At 42.2% G+C, this 25,689-nt stretch overlaps 1 protein-coding gene across 1 annotated transcript in view; it reads right to left on the bottom strand.

Annotated features, from left to right (window-relative positions):
* Positions 1-25,689, bottom strand: part of STK31 (serine/threonine kinase 31) — a 72,471-nt gene that overhangs the window by 26,103 nt on the left and 20,679 nt on the right. Inside the window, 12 exon segments of the mRNA XM_018568032.1 lie at positions 1,336-1,437; positions 1,736-1,867; positions 5,151-5,270; positions 5,433-5,549; positions 6,899-7,078; positions 12,011-12,133; positions 18,659-18,818; positions 20,665-20,739; positions 23,546-23,661; positions 24,471-24,595; positions 24,598-24,612; positions 24,797-25,058. Of these exon segments, the coding sequence (XP_018423534.1) occupies positions 1,336-1,437; positions 1,736-1,867; positions 5,151-5,270; positions 5,433-5,549; positions 6,899-7,078; positions 12,011-12,133; positions 18,659-18,818; positions 20,665-20,739; positions 23,546-23,661; positions 24,471-24,595; positions 24,598-24,612; positions 24,797-25,058 (1,527 nt within the window).

The following is a 25,689-nucleotide window of genomic DNA, read 5'->3' as shown; positions in this document are numbered from 1 at the left end:
TCGATTATAATCGATTATTGAAAAAGTTGTCAACTTTTTCAATAATCGATTAATCGGCTTCCGATCAGTTGGCCCTGTTCACGGGTCCACAAACGCTGCGCGCCGCGCCTCCTCCCCAACTCGCGCCCACCGCTGCCAGACCCGCCCGCATCCGCGCTCTACACGCTGCACCTCCTTCCCGCCTCACACTCACCGCCCGCCCACATCCACGATTCGCACAGGGACACAGGGAGGTGTAGTAAGGAGGAGCAGGTGTGGGGGGATGACAGCCGCCGATAGACAGGCCCGATCTCAGAAGCATACGATACTCGATACAAACTAGTAGGCCATCACTGGAGCCATTTTTTAAAATGTATTTTATTGTTTATCCGATTAATCGAACTCAATAATCGGCTAACTAATCGATTTTGAAAATAATCGTTAGCTGCAGCTCTACATGAATGGATTAAATGATATGTATGTAGCCATGTACTAGGGATCATTTAATCCATTCATGTTAGCGGAGGATAATTGTAAATCTATTGTTGCAGTGCACTCTATAGGTACATGTACTATATACTACATATAGAATGCACTGCAACAATAGATTTACAATTCTCCCCTGCTAACATGAATAGGTTAAATCATGATCCATAGTACATAATATATAGTGGTACTATGGATCATTTAAAGTCACCGGTCCCTTTAAGAAAAAGTATCTGTTATTGGTATCAGCAAGTACATGAGGGGAAGTACTTGGGCCTGAAAAAGTGGCATCGGGACATCCCTAGCTAGAACTATGAGGTGAGTGAAAAGCACTCACCTCATAGTTCTCCTTTAATGGGATGAGTGCATTTCACTCATTCCATATTTTCCTTTAACCAAAAATACTGGTCATAGAATCATTCCTCTCAGCTGCGCAGTGATTCCTTGGTTGCCCCTACATGAACAGTTGCTTGACCGTTCTAAAACCTCAAAAGTGCTCAAAGCAGATTGCTTCAGGGCTCAGATGGGAGGATGTACATGTAGAAGTGATTGGGTGGCTTTACAGCCTTCAATTAAAGAACCTGAACCAATTTCTTTAAAATGTAAACAAATCATGGCAGCTACGAGATTGTTTACATCCTGATACTGCCACGCCATAATACGCAGTGTTGCAGTAGCAAAAGAGGCAATAGTCAAACTGAAAATATGTTTAATTCTGAAAACTCCCAAATTGTATTTATTTTCGCTGCTAAAAAGGAAAAAAAAGACTGCCAAAAGAACAGACTGGCAGGAAACAATGAAAAGGGAGATTTTGATATACAGATTTTGGTAGATTTAGCCATTAAGTTAGTAGAATAAAATATAACTCACATATTCTTCTTGTTCATGTTGTATTTCATAAAATATCTTATTCCTTAGCCCAGCGATGTCAAGTTTCAATTCACTGTGGACAGTTTTGTTGTATTCATCTGACTACAAAACAAGTTAGCATCATGAGAAAGCACAGGACAACATGTTTCATGTAGTTTCAGATTTATTGGGGGAAATGGCATCTTGATTGTTTGAGGTTTTTTTATAAAAAGGCACTTTAGTGATATATAAAGAAAAATACATTTTATCAACTGCACTAGTACCCCATGCATTGCATGACATATTTGTGCAAAGTGTGAATCCCCTTATTGGCAGGCAAGGGAAATAAAAAAAAAAGAAAAAGGAAAAATTGATCAAGTTGTTCTATTTTACATGTATATCATAAAAAATTATTCAATACCTCTTCCATGTTGCTACTTTCTAGCAGTTTCCACCTCAGCTGACTTTTTAGTCGTTTAATTGTCTTCTTAAATGCCATTAAACCATCTACATTAGGATTCGTATTGACCCACTGTACAATATTCTTTTTGAACTGTAAAACAATTTACAAATCAAATGTTTATGAAAAGAGTTAAACATTTCATATTCAATTAAAAAAGCCAAAAACGAAACACATTTGTGCACAAAATGCTGAAAATATTCTTACAAAGTTAAATCTATGTTTGAGAAAAACAAATTTCCCATTGCTTTGTCACATTATAAACAGAGTACAGCAAAAGGATTTTTGCACCCACCATAAATCCTTTTCTTGGAGCCCACTGAGCGACACAGGAAGTCTTTCAGCTTTGGGTTATAATGCTGCCTACAGGAAGATTGGACTGGCAAACAAAAAAATAGTCCAGCCAACAGAATGCCCCAGTTTTGTAGCAAATCATTACAGAGAGCTTGATCATAAACACAGACATGCATAACACTCCACCAAAGGGAGGCCTGAGTGATAATTCACAAAATCTACCCACCAATAGTGGAATGAGAAGCCAACTGCTCCATATAGGGATCTCCAGGAATTATGAAGCAGTAGAATGCCTTGTGGATGGAAGTAGTAGTAAAGAGCTAAACAGGCCTGAACCATGTCTAACAGTGAAGAGAAATTTCTTCAGGAGCAGGACATAAGAATGGTAGGACAATATCCTGGTTAATGTGGAAGGAACCGAGCACCTTAGAATGGAATTAGACCCTAGGCAAGGCTGCCAATCAGAAACAGGCCTGGCAGAAATGATGGCTACGAGGAAGGCCACCATGCGAGAGAATAAGGCCAACGGGATTTCAACCAAAGGTTCAAAGGGTGGCCTGTGCTGACAAAGCTAAGTCCACAGAGACACCAGAGTGTGTAGGTGGAACAAGCGTGACACCTGCATAAAGGCCTTCACTAAAGAGTGAGAGGCAGGGGGCATCTGGAAAAAGACTAGTCAAGACAGACATTGGTCCCTTGATGGTACTGAAGGCAGATAACAGTTGGCTTAACATCAAATGTCTTCCTGGTCACTTTGATATGCTAGAAACTGCACATACAGGTAGTGCTCCAGGAATGTCAGGGATAATGACACAGGGGTCACAGGGCATCTGCGCCTGTGCGGCCTAGTGATGCTGACGGAATGCCCCCTTCGTGTGCGCCCCCGCACAGCGGCTCTGATCGGAACCCGACATGGCCGCCGAGCCACCCGGAACGTGACCTGACCTGGAGCCACTTGGACCGGGACCCGACAGTGAGTGTCCATACAGGATCCATTTCCTGAGCACATTACACCACCTTGGTTGGAAGAAAACCAATCCAAGTAGCTGCTTATAAGTGCCACAGTTGCTGATCAGGAAAACCAATTTAGATAGTTGCTGATGAGCTTTAACCTCCCTGGCGGTCTGATTATCTCAGTATTTTCTCTCCTTCTATATTTTACTTTTGAATTTCCCGCCGGTTCTGCCCCCCTGCAACGCCGGAGCTTGCCTAGAGGCATTTACAAGTGCCTTGATAGAGGTTGAAAACGTAATTGACTGCCAAGGCATTTGCAATGCTTGCAACAGAACTTTTGACAGAACCAAAATATTTTGGTTCCTGATTCCAAACGGGAGTGCAGCTGTCTTGCTGCACTGGTTTCGGCCAGTGTTGGTTTAAAAAGTTTGTTGATCTGGCTTCCCAAGCTTTTCTAAGAGCCTCTGTTTTTTAGTTTTTTTTTCATCTGCTCTTTTAGTGCTCCCATATCCTAAAACAAAAGGGCCATGTTTTTCAATATCTTACCTAGTTTAGGTCATTTATCAGAGTTTCAAATGTTCCTACGCAAACAAAGATCTACACTTAGAGGTTAAATGGGAAAAAAAACCTAGTTCTGCTATTTACTTTTTATTATGTCCTCGAGTGTGAACTGAAAATGTAAGCCCTTTCTGCCTAGAAGACCCCTGTACATCCTTTCGTGGACTGAAGCTTCTTCCATGAACCCTTTAAGGTTTGAGACAGCTGTTAGAAGCTCAGCTGTTCCTTTTGAAAGCAACAGGAATTTAGAACTCATCCCCTCTATATCAACCTCCCTGAATTACTCTTCTTCCAAATCAAAGGATGAGAATAGGGCCTCCTTTGTCTCCCTCAAACTACCCAGCTCTTTAGCTAAATGAAAAGGAGCAGCAGTAGCAAAACAGGGACAGAGGTGTGATCACAGGGCTTGCTTACTACGGACTAAAATCTTGTTGTAATGGACATAAAGATTGAAGAGTTGCCGACCTGTCTTCCTGCAGAAATGGCAAGGCCATTAAACAATCCTGATGATTCCACTGAGAACCAACAATGGTTTTGACCAATAAGCTGTCAATTTAGCATTACAACATGTGCATATTTTGCTCCTAGACTGGGCCAACCCGGAATGATTGTTTTTATATTCTGGGGAACAGTAACACCCCTCCTTGAGGAGAATTCACTGTGTTTGCCCACCCACAGTAAGGAATAAGGAAGGAAGGAGAGCCTACTGCTCCCAACTACCATGGGAGTGGAAGTTGCCTTGATCAGCTAGATCTGTACAGGCAGTAGACACAGCTGCATCACACTGCATATAAAAGATCTTAACCATAGGCATCCACCATGCTTGCTGCTGGGGGATACTAGTGCTTAGACATGGTCTCCTCTTTTCGCTGCATGCCCAAACCCTCCCCCAAGGGATGCCAGAACTGCATCATACCCAGGTGTCGGAAAGAGGTTACTGGAACTAAGCCACCATGGGGGCAGGACTGCTACAGATCCCAGAAGAAGCCGGCAAAGCTGGATGCATGGCGCAGTGCTCTCATAGGCCATGTGCACCAACGCGCAAGGCGTGCCTTTGAGACCCACAGGGTCCTTCTCCCTCCATTGCGGGGTGGGTGGACTGGCACAAGGTAGAGGAAAGTATAGAAGGCAAGCAAGTACAAAGTCTGCTAGGCAGGGATCCTGAGCAACATGTCGGAGGGAGAGCTCCACAAATCCAGCTAGAATGGTTGCTCCGCCTCCAGTGAAGAAACCTTGAGGCCTTAAAAATGAGGTGGGGGATCCCAAGTGTGAAAGGACCCAGCCATGCTACCCATCAGGGTCCGCTATCCCTGAGGGAAAATGGGAGCATAATCTGGAAAGCCCCTGTAACTAGCGTGAAGGCACTTTTCTAATGGCAGATTAGGAGTTGCCTGTTTTTTGGTGGGCGCAGTCTCTCTTATATGCTGTCCTGGAAAATTACTTTGGGAAAACTGGAGTAAAGGTCAACATTTTGCCCATATGAATCTGATTTTTGTGCTTTTTTTGTTCTGGATAATCCAAGTCCACTCCAGCTTAAATGTTCTGAGTGCAACCTAACAACAATACTTACTTCAACACTGGATAAATACTTTGATTTGATGACATCAATAAGACAAATCTCTTCTTTGAGCTGCTTTACAACATTGTTGTACGTGGTTGTTATTATTTCTTGTTCTCTTTGATTGGGTCCCTGCATTTAAAAAAATGCAATTACTTTTTTTTGTTCGCTTAGCTCATTCCAATGGAACATGTCATCACAAACAAATCTACATAAAGCTGCTTTTAATACACAAAAATAAAAACAAATTAAGGAATACGTAAATGTACATAAACATGATCTTCATGTACATACCTTGAGTGAGACTTCCAACTCCTTTGAAACATCAGTGTCCACCTTTTCTATAATGCTATCAATAACCACCACATTGTCAGAAGAGCCCAGGGATGCAGTTGACGCCAAATCAAAAAGCTAAAGGCAAAAAGGAACGGCCAACAGTAATTGTTCTTAGATTTTTATGTAACTAGCAGATTAAAACAGTAAAAACACAACTAGGTCAATATACTCATATTGCTGACAGAATTGCTCGGCGAGGTAAGTAAGAAGAAACCTGACCAGCTCGAGACGCCGACTCGAGTATAAGCCGAGGGGGGCACTTTTCAGCAAAAAAAATGGGCTGAAAAACTCGGCTTATACGGTATTACTTTTAAGAGTTTAGCAGTTGTCATTCTTCAATCAGGTCATATTCTATGGCATATACAATGGATGAGTGCCAGTGTAATCATGCCATACAAAAATGAAGGCCAGTTTTTGCAGTTTACGCATATCACCTTACCTACACTTTAGGTGCAATATAATTTTAGCTATATCTTGTAATACTGCCACCTTAAAAATTTACAGAGTCTCTAACCTGTCCCTTCCTTCATTTTTTTACCTTTTCGCAAAAAGGCGCAATTACAAATTTGCTAATATTTGTTATTTATTAACTCAATACAGTTTTATCTTTTAGATTTAGTCAAAAAATATTTTTTTTTGTGCACGGATACTGATTTTGGTGTGTTTTAACAATTGAATTGTGTATTTTTATCGGTTTAATATTAATTTGAGAAACATTTGCGCAATTATCGCAGGGCCTACAAATTTAGTATCACCATCTTTTTATTCTACCGGGCCTGCGCTTTCAGAAAATATATGGTTTGGGGGGTCTTTTACAAACGCTAGCAACGCAGCAGTTGAAAATCAAATCAATAGGAAAAAATTGCAGAAAATTCAAAAATGGCTTGGCCAGCTGATTTGAAAAATGTTCGAGGGCTTGGCAGCGAAAGGGTTAAAAAGAAACAAGGTATGCACATCTGCCTTCAGAGAGATTCACAGATGTTGCAGTCTCTAAAACAACCAGAGGGATTTTTTTTTTAAGCTCAACACCCAGACCAAGTTTAGCAGCATTGGTGTGAATCAGTTAACTTGACAATAACCCTAGCGCTACTTTTTCTGATCGACAGTGACTATGGGAACTAGGAACACACACAGTTGCACATTCCTAGCTCTGTGCTGCATGGTTAAATTAACCTTCTCATTGCAAGAAGCATTTTACATTTGCAGTAATAACTAGTGTGGTCATAAAAGGGTTAAAAACAAGATCAGGTTTCACCTGCCCTATAAGGAGGTATTGCAAAAGAAAATAAACCTGAATTGTTTGTCCTTTGTGTTCTATACAATCTGCTTTCTACCAGCTGCTATGCATTGTAACAATAGTAATACTCATATTTTGGAAAACCCTGCCTTAGACACAGAGACTACGAAACCAGCCAGTGTTATACCTGTTTTACATCAGAGAACCATGTGCAGAGAACGGCAAGAGAACTATTGGTGTCATTCCTCACGGTGTTAAAGGTCAACAATCTTGCTTCTTTCCAATCATAAAATTCTTGAAACACGGAATCTGAAACCTCACAATCAACAGAGGTTCCGTATAGAGTTTCTAGAGAATCCGATAGCATCTTTGCAAAAGAAAAAACAAGTTTACAAAATTGAATTAAACAAGGCATACTTCTTTCTTCTGAGTTTGGTCATCATACATTACATAAAAACAAACTGCATTGATATGAAACCAGTCAGGTTTTAGTTTTTCTTTATGGCTTTTGTAATGAAAGCAGATTTTTAAGAATCTAGAAGTCCTAGAAGCAACACTTTACATATATGAATTGGAAGTGTATATTTTGAGTAGTGGGCACAATTTCCCCATCCCGGAGCACGAAGGACTTGCAGGCAAAAGAAACCTTAATTATCTTGTTTTCTTATGGCAACCAAGATGGCTAAGAACAGCAGACCAAGCTTTTGTTTAAATGGGAAAATGCAACAGACTTTCACATGCATTAAACATGCATTTGATTTTAGTACGATCGGTTTCCGAGATCTTTTGAAGGAGCTTCTGACCTAAAACTACATCAAGGTGCTTTTTTGCATTCCTATGGCTTGGTATGGGGGGAAAAAAAAAAGTTTTGACATGATCGGATATGTAGGCACACAAGCCCTAAAAGCAGTAGGTGCAGAAATGAACTGAGCAATTACTGAAAATGTAGAGCAATAACTTAAATGGACAGTAACCAAAATGAAAAAGGACTGGCTATATGGCAGAGATGCCTGTTCTAGGCAACAATAGGTGCTCCATAGTGGAAGAAATCTAGGTCAGGGTATCACCATGGCTTGCAAATCAAGACTGCAAAGTGACAAAATCATAAATAAAAATGAAACCGTATGCTATTCAGGAATGAAGCGCTACCATTGGCCGGCAGAGCTGTTTTTGGACCTGTTAAAATGCACATTTTACGCCTGAAAATGTTAATTTGATAAGCCCCACACAATTATATATTTTAGCAGACACCTTTTAGAATAAAATGGTGGCAGTTGCAATTTTTAAACAATATATCTTTATTGAATTTTGTAGTAGTTCGAACAACAAAGTAGCCAGTGTGCAGATACAATGACACGTAGTAATATTACTTGTACAGCTATAACATGTGTTTCAACAAAACAGGTCAAGAGTATAAAGAATTACAAGGTATGAAACACAAGGCTGGCGTTCTATATGATCTGCAGAAATGCAACTATAATAAACATCATAAAGAGGGGGGGAGGAAGGTAAGGGTAAAGGAGGGGAGGGTGGGATTATATGTGTGCATCAATTAAAGAGTCAGTATGAATGTGAAACCAAACAAGCAAACTCAATGAGGTCACAATGCACAGAAGGGCTTGAGGAGCCATTTTTCCCAGTACCGACAAAACGTAGAGTATCTATGATTTATATAGGAGAATGCGCGTTCATAAGAGCATTGGAGATTGGTTAGACCGACAACTTCCGAGACATTTGGAGGGGAAGAGGTGCGCCACTTACGTGCAATCAATAGGACAGCAGCATAAAGTATGTGTGAAATGATTGTTCTAGAGGAAATAGGGAAGGTATCCAGATCGATGTGTAGAAGTGCCAGAGTAATAGATGGTGTGACCGGAGTGGTTGTGAACTGTGAAATAAGATGGAAAACCTGATTCCAATAGGATCGGAGTGATTTGCAGTGCCAAAAAACGTGAGCTAAGGAACCCACCTCTCCACACATTCTCCAACATAGTGGGGAATTTTGAATTGAAAATTTTGATAATTTGTAGGGTGTAAGATACCATCTGTTAACTATTTTGTAATAAAGTTCCCAGTGGTTTGCACATAAAGATGTCTTGTAGGATACCTGAAAGGCTTTCTGCCATTGAGATGTGGAGATGGTAGTACTCAATTCACATTCCCATTTTATCATCTGAGGAGACTTGGAAAATAAGTTATTATCCCCTAAATAAGCATAGAATAACGCAATGCCCCCTAGAGACCGTTGAGGACTACCCAGAAATTTGTATAGTTTTCGGTCAATTGGAACAATAGATGGAATGTGCTGCTTACGGAGTAGATGTGTAATTTGAAAGTAGCAATGGTATTCGGTCATAGGGAGTTTATATTGATCAGTTAGATGTTTCATAGATTTCAATGTATTGTGAGCATAGAGGTCAGCTAGGTGGTTAATGCCCAGTCTCATCCAGCTCTTCAGATTTATGTGGGGGATAATGCGGTGGAGAATTGTGATAGGGGTATAGAGGTTTAGTGTAGATGTAGTAGACATGAATGTAAGTGGAAGAGCTCTCCAAACTGTAAGGGACGCTCTAATCGATTGGTATGGAGGTTCCTGCACAGCCGTGTGGAATTTATGAGACAGTAAGATATCAATGGAGCATTCCGCCCGTAATAAGGTAAGTTCCATTTGGGCCCAGAGCTTATTAGGGGAAGGTTTACACCAGTGTTGAATTTGGTCCAAGAGGGTTGCTTTATGGTAATGGAGCAGGTTAGGGAATGCCAATCCCCCAGCCTTTTTATTTTTGTAAAGGAGAGTAGCTGCACATCTTGGAGACTTCCCACGCCAAATAAAGTGTAGAAGTTGGTGGTGGAGGGTCTTGAAGGAAGTGGGTGGAATTAAAAAGGCACGGTCCAAAAAACATATATTTTGGGTAGAATTAACATTTTGAATGCTGCAATCCTGCCTGATGGAGAGAGATACAGGTTATTAAGGTCTACAGGGAGCTGTTGAAGGAGAGGTTTGTAATGAAAGGTAAAACAATTGGACGACCTTTTGGGAATTTGGATACCCAAGTATGGAATCGAGGTCGACATCCAGGAGAATTGAAACTGGGATGTAAGTCGGGTTTTAAGAGGAGTGGGAATATGAAAGTCCAGGATTTGTGATTTAGTAGTGTTGAGTTTATAGTAGGAAACCTCACTAAATTTAGATAAGAGAATATGTAGCTGGTAGTGACCTATGGGGAGATGTGAGGATTAGTATGACATCGTCGGCAAAGAGGCCAATTTTGTGATTAATGGGGCCTATCGAGATCCCTGAGATATCAGGGTCTGTACGAATAAGATGAGCTAAAGATGAGGTTCCATCAACAGTACGAATATAATTGGAGAAAGTGGGCATCCCTGTCTTGTACCATTTGTGAGAGAGAATGGGTCAGATAGATGGCCTGAAGAAAGGACCCTAGCGCTAGGTGATGAGTAAAGGGAGAGGATTGCCGTACGGATCACACCCAGAAATCCAAATTTCTGAAGGACTGCACTCAGATAACCCCAATGGATCCGATCAAACGCTTTTTCAGCATCTAGGAGATAGACGTAAAGGAGTGTGGTGAATTTCTATATGTCGAACGATATTTAGAAGTCTCCTTGTCCCATCTGGCGCCTGTCTGTCATGAACAGCAGTTGCAATTTTTATGTCACACAATAATAGCGGAACAGTTTTTCAAACCCAAATTTTCAAAATGCAATCAAATTTATTTTAGTGCACACAAGCACAATAAAAAAAACAAAAAAAAAACAAATTTTCTGGTACAATTTAAAAGATGAGGTTGTGTCAAGTGAATAGATCTCAAACATGTCAAGCTTCAAAATTGCAGGCCCCATGAAATAGTGAAAAACTTGGGTAACCGCAGATTGACCATAGGAGACACATTAAAAAGCCTGGTCATCAATTTAAAGTTAGCAGTGAATAATGGCCCTAAAAATACTGCTCTCACTCCAGTGTGCGTGGCAATTCCCAACATGTGGCACAATCGTTTTCATAGGTAGATGCACCCAACAGGGCTTTTAAAAAAAAAAAAATTTTACCATTTAGGCCCCCCATTCACACCTAGGCGATTAATATGTGCGACAAAATGCACAGCACCTAAATTCCCATTAATTTAAATGTCCCCCCATTTACACCTAGGTGTTTTGTCGCAAGCTGCAAAACGCCTGCCACTCAAAAAAGTTTGAGTTTTTTCGGGGCATTTTTGTGTGCCTTTGGCCCTATAGACTGCAATAGAGAAACCTATAAAACGAGCAACCCATATTTGTATCCGCGTTTTTACATGCGTTTCCCCATTGTCTGCAATGGTTTCGATTTGCCAGTCAAAACTTGCATCTTCATGTGCTCGTCTCTAATGCACGTAAAAATCTGCAACACACTGCAAAAACACGCTAGGCAAAAACCATACGCAAAAACACTGACACCTAGGTGTCAATGCAGCTTGAACTATCACATAGGGGGCTAATAACAGTTCAATGAAGCTGATAAAACACAGGTTGTGCTTGATCAGCTTCTTCCCTGGCCTCCGTGGCTGGGGAAATGACAGCACAGAACCCAGAAGTAACAAAATCGATGCTTCCAGGTTCATTCAGCAGAGGAAAGATCAGTCAATGGAGAGGGGTGGGGAAGACTGTGAAAGCGATCTAGCAGTTTTATGGCGATCTAAACGACTTTTACATGAAAGCCAACAGTTGGCTGAGGGAGTGTAAACACACTCCTGGTGTTTTAACAGCCAGGAATATGCTTACAGCTCCCTGCTTCCATGGACATAGTACTTATGCCCGTTGAAGCAAAAGAGTTAAAAATAAGTCAGGAAACGAGAGATAAAAAACAACACAAATAGCTCAAACATGCAGAATAAGCAAAGATTAGAGGCAAATCTTGGTGCAATGGTATTACCCACAAGGAACAATTACAGGTCTATTCGCTAAAGGGTCAAGGGTTTGGAGAAGGCAGGAGAAGTGAACAATCTAGGACAACATAGCTGATTTGGATAAACTCAACACTTCAGCTCAATTTCCAGTTCAGCTTTTTTGGCCTAGATGGTTCACTTCTCCTGCCTTCTCCAAACTCTTCACCACTCACTCATAATTTACACAATTTTCTAATAGGATTCCACTAGAAAAATTTGTGAATCATAGGTGAAAGTTGTGTGAAAGCCTTTATAAATAGAACCCTTCATGTCCAAAAAGGGACAACACCTTGGCGTGCATACAAAGATGCCATGCTGTGCCACCCCATACAAGAGTAGGGGACGTTTCACATTCATACCTGCAGCTTTGTCAGATGTTCATCTAGTGGCAGTTGCTCAACCTCAACAATGAAGTCATCAACTGAAGAATTTAGGGTTTCCTGGATTTTGTTCCGTTTGTCTATAAGTAGGTCTAACTCTACCTGAGAACAAACAACATGTAAAAAAAAAAGCACAGTACTAAAATTAGCTTTTATCCTTGAAATATCATTTTTTTTAAATTCAGTCACAAAATAATTTTAACAAAAGCATCACCATTTTCTTTTCACCTATTTATAGATGTCCCTAAGTACAGATCTTCGTGAAAGTGGCTATAACCGGATTGCTAATGGCTGACAACAATGCACCAGTTATTACCAAACAGATTCCAGTGCTTTTTCAGCCTTAAAACATGAACCAAATTAATGTAGCTATGTAGTCATCAATACATAATGTATTGATTTGTATTTAATGCATACAGTGTAAGTACGTGACTTTCATTTGATACCAGCCTTTTGCAATTGTACACACTGGGTGAGGGAGAAGCCGCACAAGGAGCCAGTCGTGCCGCAGTGCTCAAGAGCTAAAAATATAGGATTTTTGTGCTAGCCGTAATATCATTTTCTTGGAGTCCACAGAGACACTAAATTTTGTTGCCTTCGGGTTATATTGCTGCTTACAAGAGGATAGGACACAGACAAAAAAAAATGTAAGCTAGCCTGAGATGACCCCTCCTAGTACCAGAAAGACTCCGTTCTATAGCAAATCGGCACCAAGAGCATCATCATAGACACACAGGGGTGAGAGTGGGATGCGACCTGTGTCCCTCAATGGACGCTGAGGAAAAGATTTAACTGCATGTTAAAAAAAAAAAAAAGAAAGAAAGAAAGAAAGAAAGAAAGAAAGACTCACAGTCTGAGTCACGTCCATACAACGGAAGGAAATTTCCTCTTGGTGAAATGGAACCTGACAGAGGGGCAGAAAAACCCATTTCCTGGTGAAGGGGAAAGTAAGAAACTACCTTGGGAAAGAAAGAAGACCCGGGCCTCCAAACCACCTTTTCTCTATGCAAAACCAAAAAGGGTTTCTTGGAGGATAAAGCTGCTAGTTCAGACAGTCACCTCACAAAAGGTGATGGCCACAAGGGATACCAATTTCTGGATGGTAGTAGAGAGGAATGGAGTGAACGGGCATTTTTGAAGTGCAGAGAGAACAAGATTCAGATCTCACGGGCACTAACAGTCGGGCTGCATGAAAAACTCCATGTACAAAAGGTCTTAATCAAGGAGTGAAAGGCCTCAAACAAGATAGAAAGGACATAAACCTGACCATTTATAGTGGTGTTGACAGGAGAGTCTGGGCTTCCACCCTAAGTGAAGCATGCCTTCCATGTCCAATGATCCCGCTGCTGCCACCAGAATGAGACAATGGCACTCATCCTCACCCTGTGCAGAGATTTTACCAGCTTGTGGGACAGCAATCTATTTTCAGTGGACACTCCCTCAAGGCCATATTTTCTAAATGCATTACTATATCCAGATGGTCATGTTTTACACTTTCACAACCAGCATATTATTGCACAGAATAAAAATTAGTTGACACAGATCACACATTGCCTAGGAGATGCAACATGACCAATCCATCCTCTGGACATTACAGCACAGACATGCTCTTCACTTAGTGTGGTCATAGAAGGATTTAGAGGATATATAGATGGAGAGAGAAATCTCTCTATCGGACAAGGATGTACATTTCTTTCAACCATTCCTTAAATGTTTTAATGTCGATTTTTATAGAGCTTTATTAAAAGTCCTGGCATTCCACGACATGGGTTAACGCTGTTTAGGACAGCCATTTACAACATGGCATAATTTGAAGTCTTTTGAGGCTTTGCAGACCATTGACAAGTACGGTTTAACCGGTTCTGCTTGATTAAACCTGAGAGGATGGCAGTGTGTGCAACAAAACTTCTCCTGTCACTCAGTTTGGGATCATGAAACCTCATTTTTCACAGTAACAGACTTTCTAGTCTTTGGCATTGTAGGAATCACAATTTCAGAGATTCCAGTATCTAAAAAACAGGGCTTCAACGGGCATGCCATTAAAGCCAGTTGCCATGAATGAGGATGGTAAATCTTTTGTGACAAAAGATCCTGATGATCTGGAAGAGCCTACAAAGCATGTGCAAGGAGTCTCACCAGACTGGGCCAGTCCCTGACCAAAGAAGATCACCGGAAACCTCTCCATCACAATCCTGCAAAGCAGACAAGGAAGAAAAGGCATAGATCAGGGAATAATGATCCCACGGAATCACCAGAGCATCCACTTCTTTCACAAGAGGATCCCTGTACCTGGAGAAAAACCTGTCCAGTTTGATGTTGAACCTGGGGTCTAGAAGGTCCAAAACCAGTATTGTCCACCTGTGGCACAGGTCCTGGAACACATCCAGGTCTAAAGACCATTCTCCTGGATCCAGGAAATCTGCCTGCCAATTGTCTACACCTGGAAAGAAAAAGGCTAAAAAACATGAAGTGCTGCCAAGGACAGGATGCAATTTACCTTTCTTGCCACAGTGAGCTTCTGGTTACTCCACGATGATTGCTGTACGCCAATCCTGTGGCATTGTCCATCTAAATCTGGTTTGGATGAACCACCACAAAGACGGTTCAACGCTGTAGAGACAGCCAAATCAACCTAAGTTCCAGGGTGTTGAATAAAAGAGGAGACTCCTCCAAAAAAACAAGTTTCCTGAACCAACAGGGAGCCCAGGATTTCTCCCCAGCCCGACAGGTAGGCATATATTCTGAGGATCCTCCAAAAGACAGGTGGTAAGGTCTTCACCAATCCCAGAGCCTGAATCCTGAGTTAGCAAGCAATGAACAACCTGGTCCTTGGCACAAGACAAATCGATCGGTTCTGAAAGCAGATCTTCCTTTTCAACCATGAGAGAATATTGCATTGTAGATGTATGGAACAGCCCAGGAAGAGGCTACTATCAGACCTAGGACTCTTATGCAAAAGCGGAGAGTTGGAAAACTACTGAACTTCAGAGTTCAAACCTGAGACTGGAGAGTCTTAAGTTTCTCATGTGGAAGAACACTCAGGCCAGAGCCGTGTCCAGGATTAGACCCAGATACTCTAAATGATAAATTGGTTGAAGAGACCATTTCTGAAAGATCAGGATTCATCCAAACTGCTGTAATGTCTGGTCAGTTAAAGAGGTACTCCAGGAATTGCAAAACTAACTCTTGCAGTGGGGCTACCTCCTCAGATGTTAGTTTATCAGTCAATGACTAAATACACAAGATACAAAACCGGCAAGAGAATGTGCTTGTGGACTGGGTAACTTGAGCCATTAAGTATTGCACAACTCTGGTAGAGACTTCAGTTGAAAGGTGTGGCCGGATTCCTGCCCTAAAAAAGGAGCTGATGAGGACTCTGAGGCTGGAACATACTATAAAAGAAGAGTGCGACCTGAATCCAGGCTGCAGATGTTCGCACCTCCAGCAGGTGAACTGCAAGCATAAAAGAAAGTTGGCTGGTAGAGTCAGACAGGATGTGACCGCTTGGCAGTAAGGCAACATATAGGCTTAAAGGAGAACTATGGGGTCAGTGTTTTTCCCCATAGTTCTCCTTAGGGTTACGGGAGGACTCAAACTAGCATCCTCCCGTTACCCTAAGCTCAGTATACCGCAAGCTACAGCTCATTACTCATGAAATGTAAACAGCTGGTAGCAAGGGAGGGTTGGATGGTGACCAAAGTAGGCAGGCAGCAGAAATGGATCAAAGATCGAAGTTCTGTGTGGCTGTTTGCCAGCAGTCCCACAACATAAACGCTTTCCATAACAAAACAAGTGGAAAGCGGGAATAAAAGGTGCCCTGGAACCCATGTAAATGAGGTGCAATGCCAGCGGCTCTGGGCCCGAAACAAAGCCTGGGAAGTGATCCATGCGGAATACAGCGCCTCAAGGCTTTCCCCATAATGTCCAGTCCAGCAGGGCTAAGATGCATTACTCTAAATAACAGCACTGGATAGCTGCAAAGGAACAAAGCTCCAGCAGTGATGTAGAGAAGAGTGTTCATTGAAAAAAAATATGGAGGGAGGCCATAAAAAAATAGGTTAGTCTTTAACACAGCAGACCTAAAGAAAAGACATCCATCCTCCTAGGACACTAGCTAAAACCTCTTATGGTTCTACTGCCATCTTGCAATCTGACCCCTAGCCTTAAAATTCAATGTCTCTATAGCATACAAATTTCTGCACGAAAAGCATATAAAAGATTTGTTTCACTGTGTTTATTAAGGCCCCGTTCACATTGAGCGATTTATCGCGCGGTAATTCCCACGATATCGCAGCTATTTACCGCGCGATATCGCTCTTCAATGCATCTCAATGGGGCAAAGGGGCCTGCTGTCACGGGTCGTGTGTCGCTACAGCAGGACCCTTTTTAGGAGCGGATTTTGCCACGATTCTCGCTTGCTCAATGCAAGCATTTCCGCGATATCGCGCAAAATGCAAATCGCACGATTTGCTAATTGCGCAATGTGAACGGGGCCTAAGTATGTGTGTGAAATAGGCTTCAACTTAAATTGCTCCATTTTTCGCCTGTAGCACACAAAGAAAAAAGGTACCGGTAGCTGCACGACTACCATTTGTTCTTTGTGTGCTACTGTGAGGCATAGGATAAGCTGTGTAGGAGTTGCAACCTGGAACCACGACACGTGCGGGTTGAACCCAGCATAAACTTTTTAAAAAAGAGGTGGGAACTGAAAAAGGGACTTTACTCTACATGGCTTAACAGAATTTCTTTCCATTTTAACCCCTCAGCCAATTCTTCTTTTTTTCTACACATGGCCCTTAAGGTTCAGCAATGTTCACTTTGTGACTTTTTAAATAATATCCAAACTGAAGTCTTTCACACAAGGATGTCAGGCCTTGCTGTGAATTAGTGCAGCAAGAATCTGTGGATTCTTAAAGTGGACCTTTACCCCCTATGACTAAAAATCACATCAGCATACAGCTCTGCATGCTGATATGAAATCATCTTACATTCATTAGCTAAACATTTTTATATTACATCCAATTTTTTTCCCCACTTCCTGGTCCACTTTGGCACAAATGATTAATCGTGCCCAAGCATTGCATTCTGGGAATGCTGGGAAATCTCTGTAATCTCATGAGATCTCAGGGAAAGGCATTTTCCTTCCGAGATGTGCATGGTCACATGTCCTAGTCACATGTGCCAGAGTTCCAGGAAGTAAAGGGAGATCGACTAACCTGCCCTTAGTTACAATGGCTATTGCAAGAAGACTGGGTAAGAAAAGAAAAAATAAATATATGCAAAAAATAAAAAGCCTGCAATTATCTAGACAAATCTGTTTGTAGATTGTCATTACTTAACATTTCTAAAAGGTGCCATTGTTGTTATTTTGAAGATATGGGTAAAGTTCCTTTTTAAAGCAGGAAACCCTGGTGGTTCTGGACATCTGTGGCCACTCAGCCTTTTCAAAGCAATGACAGGCTGACCGCTCTTCACCCATGTTTGCATGTAATCACATATGGAGTGATTACCTAAGCATAGAAACTGGTAACTACCCCTGGATGCCAGCTGCTTATATAGGCTAAGCTGTCCGGAATCACCTTCAATTTCGGTCGCAAGAGCCCACAGATTCTTGCTGCACAAATTCACGGCTGGAGCTTAAAGACTTATGCAATGAGGCCCTACTCCAGTTATCTTCTAGACCAGTGGTTCTCAACCTGTGTAACCTCAGGACCCAAAATTGTCCTTGGTCATTTAGTCGCGACCCAAGTCGCACTGCAATGCTGTACCAGGCACTCAGGTGCAGGCTATCGGACTGTGGGCGGGAGGTGCGTTTGGGGTGTCACTTACATTAATGGCAATGCAAAACACCTTCCACACCAGAACATGCAGTAGATGCGTTTGCGTGATACAATGCATTAATTGCATGCAACTGTGTGATTATTGCACTGTATTAGTGTGAATGGATCCTCAAAAACACTGACACAATCTCAAAACACTCAGACATTCTCTCACACTCCCCCACACTCCTTTTTTGCAGTCTCCCTACCTTAGGAGAACTGGATTGAATTCTCAGCCTGGGGTCGAGTGTGGGCTCCTGGCTGTGATGGAGCTCCATCTATATGTGCATTGCTGGTTTAGCTCCCTTACATGCCCTGTAGAGGTGCTGGGAGCCAGAATGTGACCTCACTGCAGTTCAGGCCCCTCTGCAGGGTACGTTAGGGAGCTGTAAACAATAAATGTATGGATGGGGCTCCCTTTTGGCCGTACTTCCTGCCCACCGCACCCCAAGCTGACACGTAGGGTCGGGCAGCATATTTTCAATGGCTGCTTCTCGCAAGAACTGACAGTGTTGCGCTAGGGGGAGGCTGAGGAGTCCCTCACCTAAAAAAGTGGAAGTCACACGGGGACCCACCAAACACTGGGTCGCGACCCACTTTTGGGTCATGACCCACCAGTTGTAAACCAAGGTTCTAGACTAATTAGTCAAAAACATACTTCTGGAGATATGGTGAAATATTTCCCCAGCTCATTAGTGTCTTCACAAGTATAGCTTATAATGATATTCGTTTTATTTTTAATTGAAAATATCTATAATATAAGTAAAAATCTTGCAAACAGGCTCCTATAAGGAAAGAAAGCCATTACCACATCTTTGCAAGCCTGGATCATTTCTTGTGCCAGGTCGTACTCTCTCCAAATATCCTCTAGACTTTTTAAAGTAGATGGAGCAGAGAGTTGTTCCTCGCTGACAACCTTCACAGCCTCCAACAGATCATCAGCCAAACTCATACATGTATTATCAAGTCTGTTAAATAAAGAGAAAATCAGTTCTGTAATATCAGCATATCAAGAAGACAATTACAAAATAAGAGAAAGAAAAAGGGCTGTTTGGAAAATAAGCAACATTCTTGCAGTTAAACCATTTCCTGGGTCCCTTTAACAGAATTCTTGATGACCAGACCAAATTTTGCAGTTCCGGGCGGCATCATCTCAGTCAACAATTATTACTAACAGCTTTGCAAAGAAAAAAAAATTCAAACTGAACATAAAATCAATAATGGGAATATTTATGACCTAACTTGTAAACAGTGATTGCGCCACTTGTTAGGCTGGCAACACACCATACAACCATCGCAATACTTTTGTCTTGCGATGGTTGTAAGGTACTTAAAAAAACGTACGATCTGCCTATCTTGCGATGATCGCAAGCCACGCCCCCTGAGGGGCGGGCTTCCGATGACCGCAATGCCGAACGGGCAGTGTGCGCTTGCGCACACCGGCCCGTCCGGCTTTTATCTTACGAACACGCTACAGACCCACCGAACATCGTACATAGTTACAGTAGTAGAGGTTGCACGGCTTCCACACACCTTACAATAATCGTACGATCGCGGGATTTCCCACGATTATCGTAAGGTGTGTGGGGACCTTTAGGCATCACCATGAATGAGTGCAATTATTCTAGGGCCTTAATTGGCTGTTTACTCTAAATTGATGGGTTGTAAAAGCTTTGAAAAAGTTGCTTATAGACATTGAGTGCCACAGTGTTTACCAAAAAAGCAGGTACTTTGTGTTTTAAAAAAAAATAAATCTTTTTAGTAAACATTTCCATAAATATCGTGCACCATAAAACATTGGAAGTAGCACTGCCAATAAAGGAGTAGCTTCATTACTATATGTCTATACAACCAGCTGCCCTTAGATGTACCCAGGAGAAAAACAACCAACCACTAGATACACAGACTTTTCTCCTCCACACTCCTCAAAGTAGAAAGCGAACGGATAACTGGGCACCAAAAACATGATCTTGGTTTCAATGTAAAATCCATTTCTCGGAATACATCAGAGGAAAACTTTAAAGGGGTTCTAAACCCTCCGTTTTTTTTTTGCTTATATGTACTGCTAAAAAACCGCTTACAATCATTTTAAACTTACCCAATTATCGCCGCTCGTTCCCGCGCCGAGAATCAGGAACTGCTCGTACGGCCGCAAAGGATCTTGGGGCGGGCGCATGCGCAGTTCCGATTCTCGGCCGGGGGACGAGCAGAGACGCAAGGTATGTCTATGGCCGCGTGCACCCGCCTGCAGACACCGCTGGATCGGAGAGACAGAGCAGTCAGCGCTGGATCGGAGTGACGTCACACCGCTGGAGGGACAGATGAAAACATGGGGAAAGAAGAGGAAGATCGGAAAAAGAGACATCATTTAAGGTAAGTGCTAACATTTACATTGGGGGGAGGGAAATTTATTTTTGCCTTTAAGGTTACTTTAAACTGCTAGGGCAGCCCTGTATAAACCCTCCCACTCCCAGCCTACCTCGGTTTTGTAGCAATATACTCCAAGAAATGTAATTCACAGGTAAGACAAAAATACTGTTTTCTTGATGGTAAATCACAAGACACAGTTAATTCTTGGCACAAATGAAATGTGCAGTCACATTAGCGGGACGGGCAACAGTGCAAACAGGCCCATGAGAAAACATAACATACGCCAATAAGGAACTATAACAAAAGGGGTCCACAGGTCAGAAGGAGGCTTAAAAAGAACTTTGCAGCCGCAGATAGCATTTGCTGAGGTTTGAACGCTCACTTTGTTAAACTTGGAAAAAGCGTGAACAGGGAGACCTCCAGCAGGGGCCAGCCTTGACTTACCTGAACCTCAGATAGGCAGAGACTGCCCCATCCAAATCCCCTCCCTCCCAGTTAGCATACCCCACCAAATAGGATCTTCAGGGACAGGATTACACCAAAATAGAACACAGCGCTAGAGCTGTATGGCGTCCTGCAGCAACTGCACATGCTGAACAAAATGCCAAGGTGAGGGTCCGGCATGTAATAACATCTGATCCAGCATATGATGTCATCAAGAGCTCATAAACAGAGAACACCTGCAGTGTAAAGATGAATAGGAAAAAGAACAGTACACCTGCCAGGCCAACATATACTTCATTAAACTGGCTGAAAAACTAGAACCCTCCTCTACATGACGCGGAGTTTAACTTCCTGTTGTATGCATATGACCGCATGTCATCCCCAACAGAGGGAGGCCCACAAGACTGTAAAGTCTCTCCAATCCTGAAAGTGCTGGAGAACACAGTGCAACATGGGCACTACCCATCAACTCAAAGAAAACACGAGTCATGGTTTTTCAAAGGGAGAACACTAAACAATCAAGAGTTCTTCCTTGACATTTAACAAGTGCACACCATACCTCGGCCTAGAAAAAATACCAGATCAGGATGTTTCAAGCCAACAATTTCACTTTCCCAGGTGAATTCCCAAGAACGGCTTATTTGGAGCAGTGCAGGAAGTCTGGCTGTTGGAGTGAGCTGTCTGTAGGTAACTACTTCAGGACCATAAGACATACTTGTATGTCCTGGTCCTCTCGTGGTTATACCAAGATTATAGCTGCTACTGCAGCCATGATCTTGATAACTAATTTTTTTCAGCAGGCAAAGCTTGTTCAGTGACCTTGGTGGCTGTACAACCGCAAATATTGTGCAGAATAAAACAAAATTCAACTATAATTTTTTTTCCCTCTACAGGGCTTTTACTTTCAGGAAAAGATTGGAGTAATTTCCCATCCAAAAAAATAAAAAACAAAAAAATAAAAAACGTTCCAGTACTAAAGTGGTTGAATTGCAGGTGGTGGGACCTGATAAGTTTCACACATTGACCTACCATGTTTAAAGTGTACTTGCACATTTGAAATAAAAAATGAGAAGTCCCATTCTATGATCGTTATGGGTTCTTATTCACACAGTATATCTAAAAAAATGTTTTTAGAAAATATTTCTTACCTTTTAGATATCTCTATTTAGCAGGCCTTTGCTAGGTTCTCTCTCGATTTCAGTAAAAGGAAATTGTCTGTCACTCACAGAAAGACTTGACAGACTAAGCTCCCCCCTAATTAATTTACAAGACTTCAAGATCTTTTAACCCTTTGATTGGACAGACCATGTTTAAATCTAGTTTACAACTGATAAGATGTGCCAAAACAGTAAAGATGGGGTTAATTACAGTAAACACTACCCACCCAGACTTGCATTCCAGACTTGAGCATTGTTTCTTGCAAGCAGCAATTTTTTTAAGTTATGCTATGTGAATGAGAAACATGTAACTAGTATAAATGGGTTTTATCTGAATTTGGCAAGAAAGTAGAAATACACCAAGTCACACATTCGGCCTACATACACTATATTGCCAAAAGTATTGGGACAACCGTCCAAATCATTTAATTCAGGTGTTCCATGAAATATCCTGGCTACTAAATATTCCACGGTCACCTGTTAGGCCCCGTTCACACTTAGCGATTTATCGTGCGGTAATTCCCGCGATATCACTCTCCAATGCTTCTTAATGGGGCAAAGGGTCCTGCTGTCGCGGGTCGCTACAGCAGGACCCTTTTTGGAGCGGATTTAGCCGCGATTCAAGCTTGCTCAATGCAAGCATTTGCGCGATATCGCGCAAAATGCAAATTGCGCGATTTGCAAATTGTGCAGTGTGAATGGGGCCTCAGTGGTATTATAACAAAGTGGAAGCAACTGGGAACAACAGGCCATGTAAAATGACAGAGCGGGGTCAGCACATGCTGAAGCACACAGTGCGCAGAAGTTGCCAACTGTCTGCAGAGTCAATAGTTAGACCTCCAAACTTCCTGTGGCCTTCAGACTGGAACAACAACAGTGCGTAGAGAGCTTCATGGAATGAGTTTCCATAGCCGAGCAGCTGCATCCAAGCCTTACATCACCAAAGCGTCGGATGCAGTGGTGTAAAGTACGCCGCCACTGGACTCTAGAGAAGTGGAGACGTGTTCTTTGGAGTGACGAATCACGCTTCTCTGTCTGACTGACTGTACTTGCCTGACTGCATTGTGCCAAGTGTAAAGTTTGGTGGAGGGGGGATTATGGTGTGGGGTTGTTGTTCAGGGGTTGGGCTTGGCCCCTTAGTTCCAGTGAAGGGAACTCTGAACGCATCAGCATACCAAGACATTTTGAACAATTTCATGCTCCCAACTTTGTGGGAACAGTTTGGGGATGGCCCCTTCCTGTTCCAGCATGGCTGCACACAAAGCTGAGCACATCGGCTCAGCAGCATGGTGCACAAAGCAAGTTCCATAAAGACATGGATGAGGGAGTTTGGGGTGGAGGAACTTGACTGGTCTGCACAGAGTCCTGACCTCAACCCGATAGAACACCTTTGGAATGAATTCGAGCGGAGACTGCGAGCCCGGCCTTCTCGTCCAACATCAGTACCTGACCTCACAAATGCACTTCTGGAGGAATGGTCAAACATTCCCATAGACACACTCCTAAACCTTGTGGACGCCTTCCCAGAAGAGTTGAAGCTGTTATAGCTGCAAAGGGCGGGCCAACTCAATATTGAACCCTACAGACTAAGACTGGGATGCCATTCTAGTTCATGTGCGTGTAAAGGCAGGCGTCCCAATACTTATGGCAATATAGTCTATATAATATGTATTAATTTAAAAGTGCACTTTACAATCACACAAATTAATACAAAAGCATCTCACCTAAGAGTTCTCAATTCGGCAATCTTATTTGTTAAGACATTTAATTTGGTTCCTGCTGCAGATTTCAAGCTTAATTCAAGTCCAAGAATTGTTTGCTCAGAGAGTTCTCTCTCTTTCTTTAAGACAAAAGAAACAGAAGAAGAGGTAAACCTAAATAACCAATGCAAAATGTATACATACACAACTACATTTTTCTTGATCTTACAGTACACAGGAAATTTATAGACGGCTGGGTAATATGCAGTTATCTGGTGACTGGACACTGGCCAGAAGCTGTGATCTTATATAACCCCTACCACTCCAGGAAATCCCTAGTTTTCCGTCAGTATCCTTAGGTGAGGGACACGTTTTGCTTTTGAAATAATTTTTTCATGGACATCACCGATACTGGCATGTTTCTATCCCTCCCAACAGCCATGCCATTAAAGTGTAATTCCACATTGCCAGGTGAATTTAAGAAAATGGAATTACCTCTTACATGAGCGGGGGGAGGGGCAGGACGTCTTAAGACTTCCGATTCCAGCACTTAGTTGGAGATTCACCACACTAAAGGCAAGCCTCGTCTTCCAGAACAAGCTAATGGGGAGGGCCAGGGACTGGATCGGTTTGTCCCATGCAGCTAGAACATTGAGCTGCAACATTCTGAAGTGAAACTGAGCATATGGGACAGCCTCTAAGAACTTAAAACCATAAAGAGCTTCCTTAAAGCTTAAGCTCTAGCCACCAACCGAGCATTACTGACTTTAAATTGTCTAAGCACAACTTTATAAAAGTTAAACTCTTAGGGCTTATATAAAATTCTAGGGCCTTTTACACCACAAATCTATGTGGCAATGTTCCAGGGCAGTTTATACATAAAGGCAACTTATCATCGCCAAATATAATAGACCAACAAAACAAACATTAGTGTGATATGTAAATGTACCTTTATATCAAGATTAACCTTCTGCACATGCAATTCTAGGGTTTTCAACTTTTGCATCAAGCTCTCCTTCTCGTCCCTTAGTTGCTTATTCTCATCCAAACTCATCTGGTCAATTTTCAAGCCATTAAATTCATTAGACAACCTAAACCAAAATGACCAAAAAGATTAAAAAAAATAATAGATACAAACTGCTGGTAAAATGAATAGCAGAAAACGCTTGGATTACCTTACTGCTTGAAATGTGCTCCTTCCATGGTTTCCCTGTTGTTCAGATACTTTCTGTTCAGGGACATATTGGTTAATTACAGGCAAGGACTTTGGCTCACGCTGAGGGAGTCTCTCTACAATCCTGACAGGCCATGAAAAGAGGCTTTTTTCATGGTTTGGAAGAACTTCGTGCGTTTCCCTGGTGCCATTTGGAGAGTTTAGCAACTTGCATCTCTCTGCAAAACCTTTTTTTGCCACCTCCTCTCCAACATCAATGTTATCGAGCAAAACCTGAACAACGATCGTTCCATCTTTGTAGACTGTTTTGTGCTGAACAGAGATTTGTTTGTCAGCTATCATCTTGGATAGAAATTGCAAGCCCTAAGTGGATGATATGAAAAAAAGTACTATAAGCACAAAAAAAAACCCACAACTACCCGTTATTAAAAAATTGTCTGCATTTTAATTTTTTTTTTGCAGTCATACTGCCACATGCTTAACAGTAGGCAATGACTCTACAAAAACAAAAAGGCAAAAAAATGTGCATTAAATGTGGTTACATAGTAGCACATCGCTGGTGTACCAGTGTATATAAAGTTAAACATGACTAAGCTGACAATTCATATGGATCATAGTTTTTTCACATACAACCAAATACAGAAACCATCACTTTTCAGGTGTTTCTATTAACTGTACTCAAACTGAAAAGGAGCAGAGTCTAAAAGGTGCCCATACACTGCACAATTCTCGTACGAGAATCGCAGGAAATCCCGCGATCGTACGAAAATCGTGCAGTGCATGGAAGGCGTGCGACCGTTTCTACTGTACGGTCGCACGTCTTCCGTCGAACCAGCAGGCTAGAAAACCTGCCGGGAATCGTACGATTCTCGGTGAGTCAGTGGCCTGCTGGTTCGACAACTGGCGAACAGGCCGGTGTGCGCACGCGCACACTGCCCGTTTGCAGTCATCGTAAGCCCGCCCCTCATTACAGTCATCGTAAGCCCGCCCCTCA

This window comes from Nanorana parkeri, unplaced genomic scaffold (assembly GCF_000935625.1).
Source record: "Nanorana parkeri isolate BGI_ZX_2015 unplaced genomic scaffold, ASM93562v1 scaffold1128, whole genome shotgun sequence".
NCBI lineage: Eukaryota > Metazoa > Chordata > Amphibia > Anura > Dicroglossidae > Nanorana > Nanorana parkeri.
Note: the sequence above shows the minus strand (reverse complement) of the source record. Positions and strands in the feature narration are given on the sequence as shown.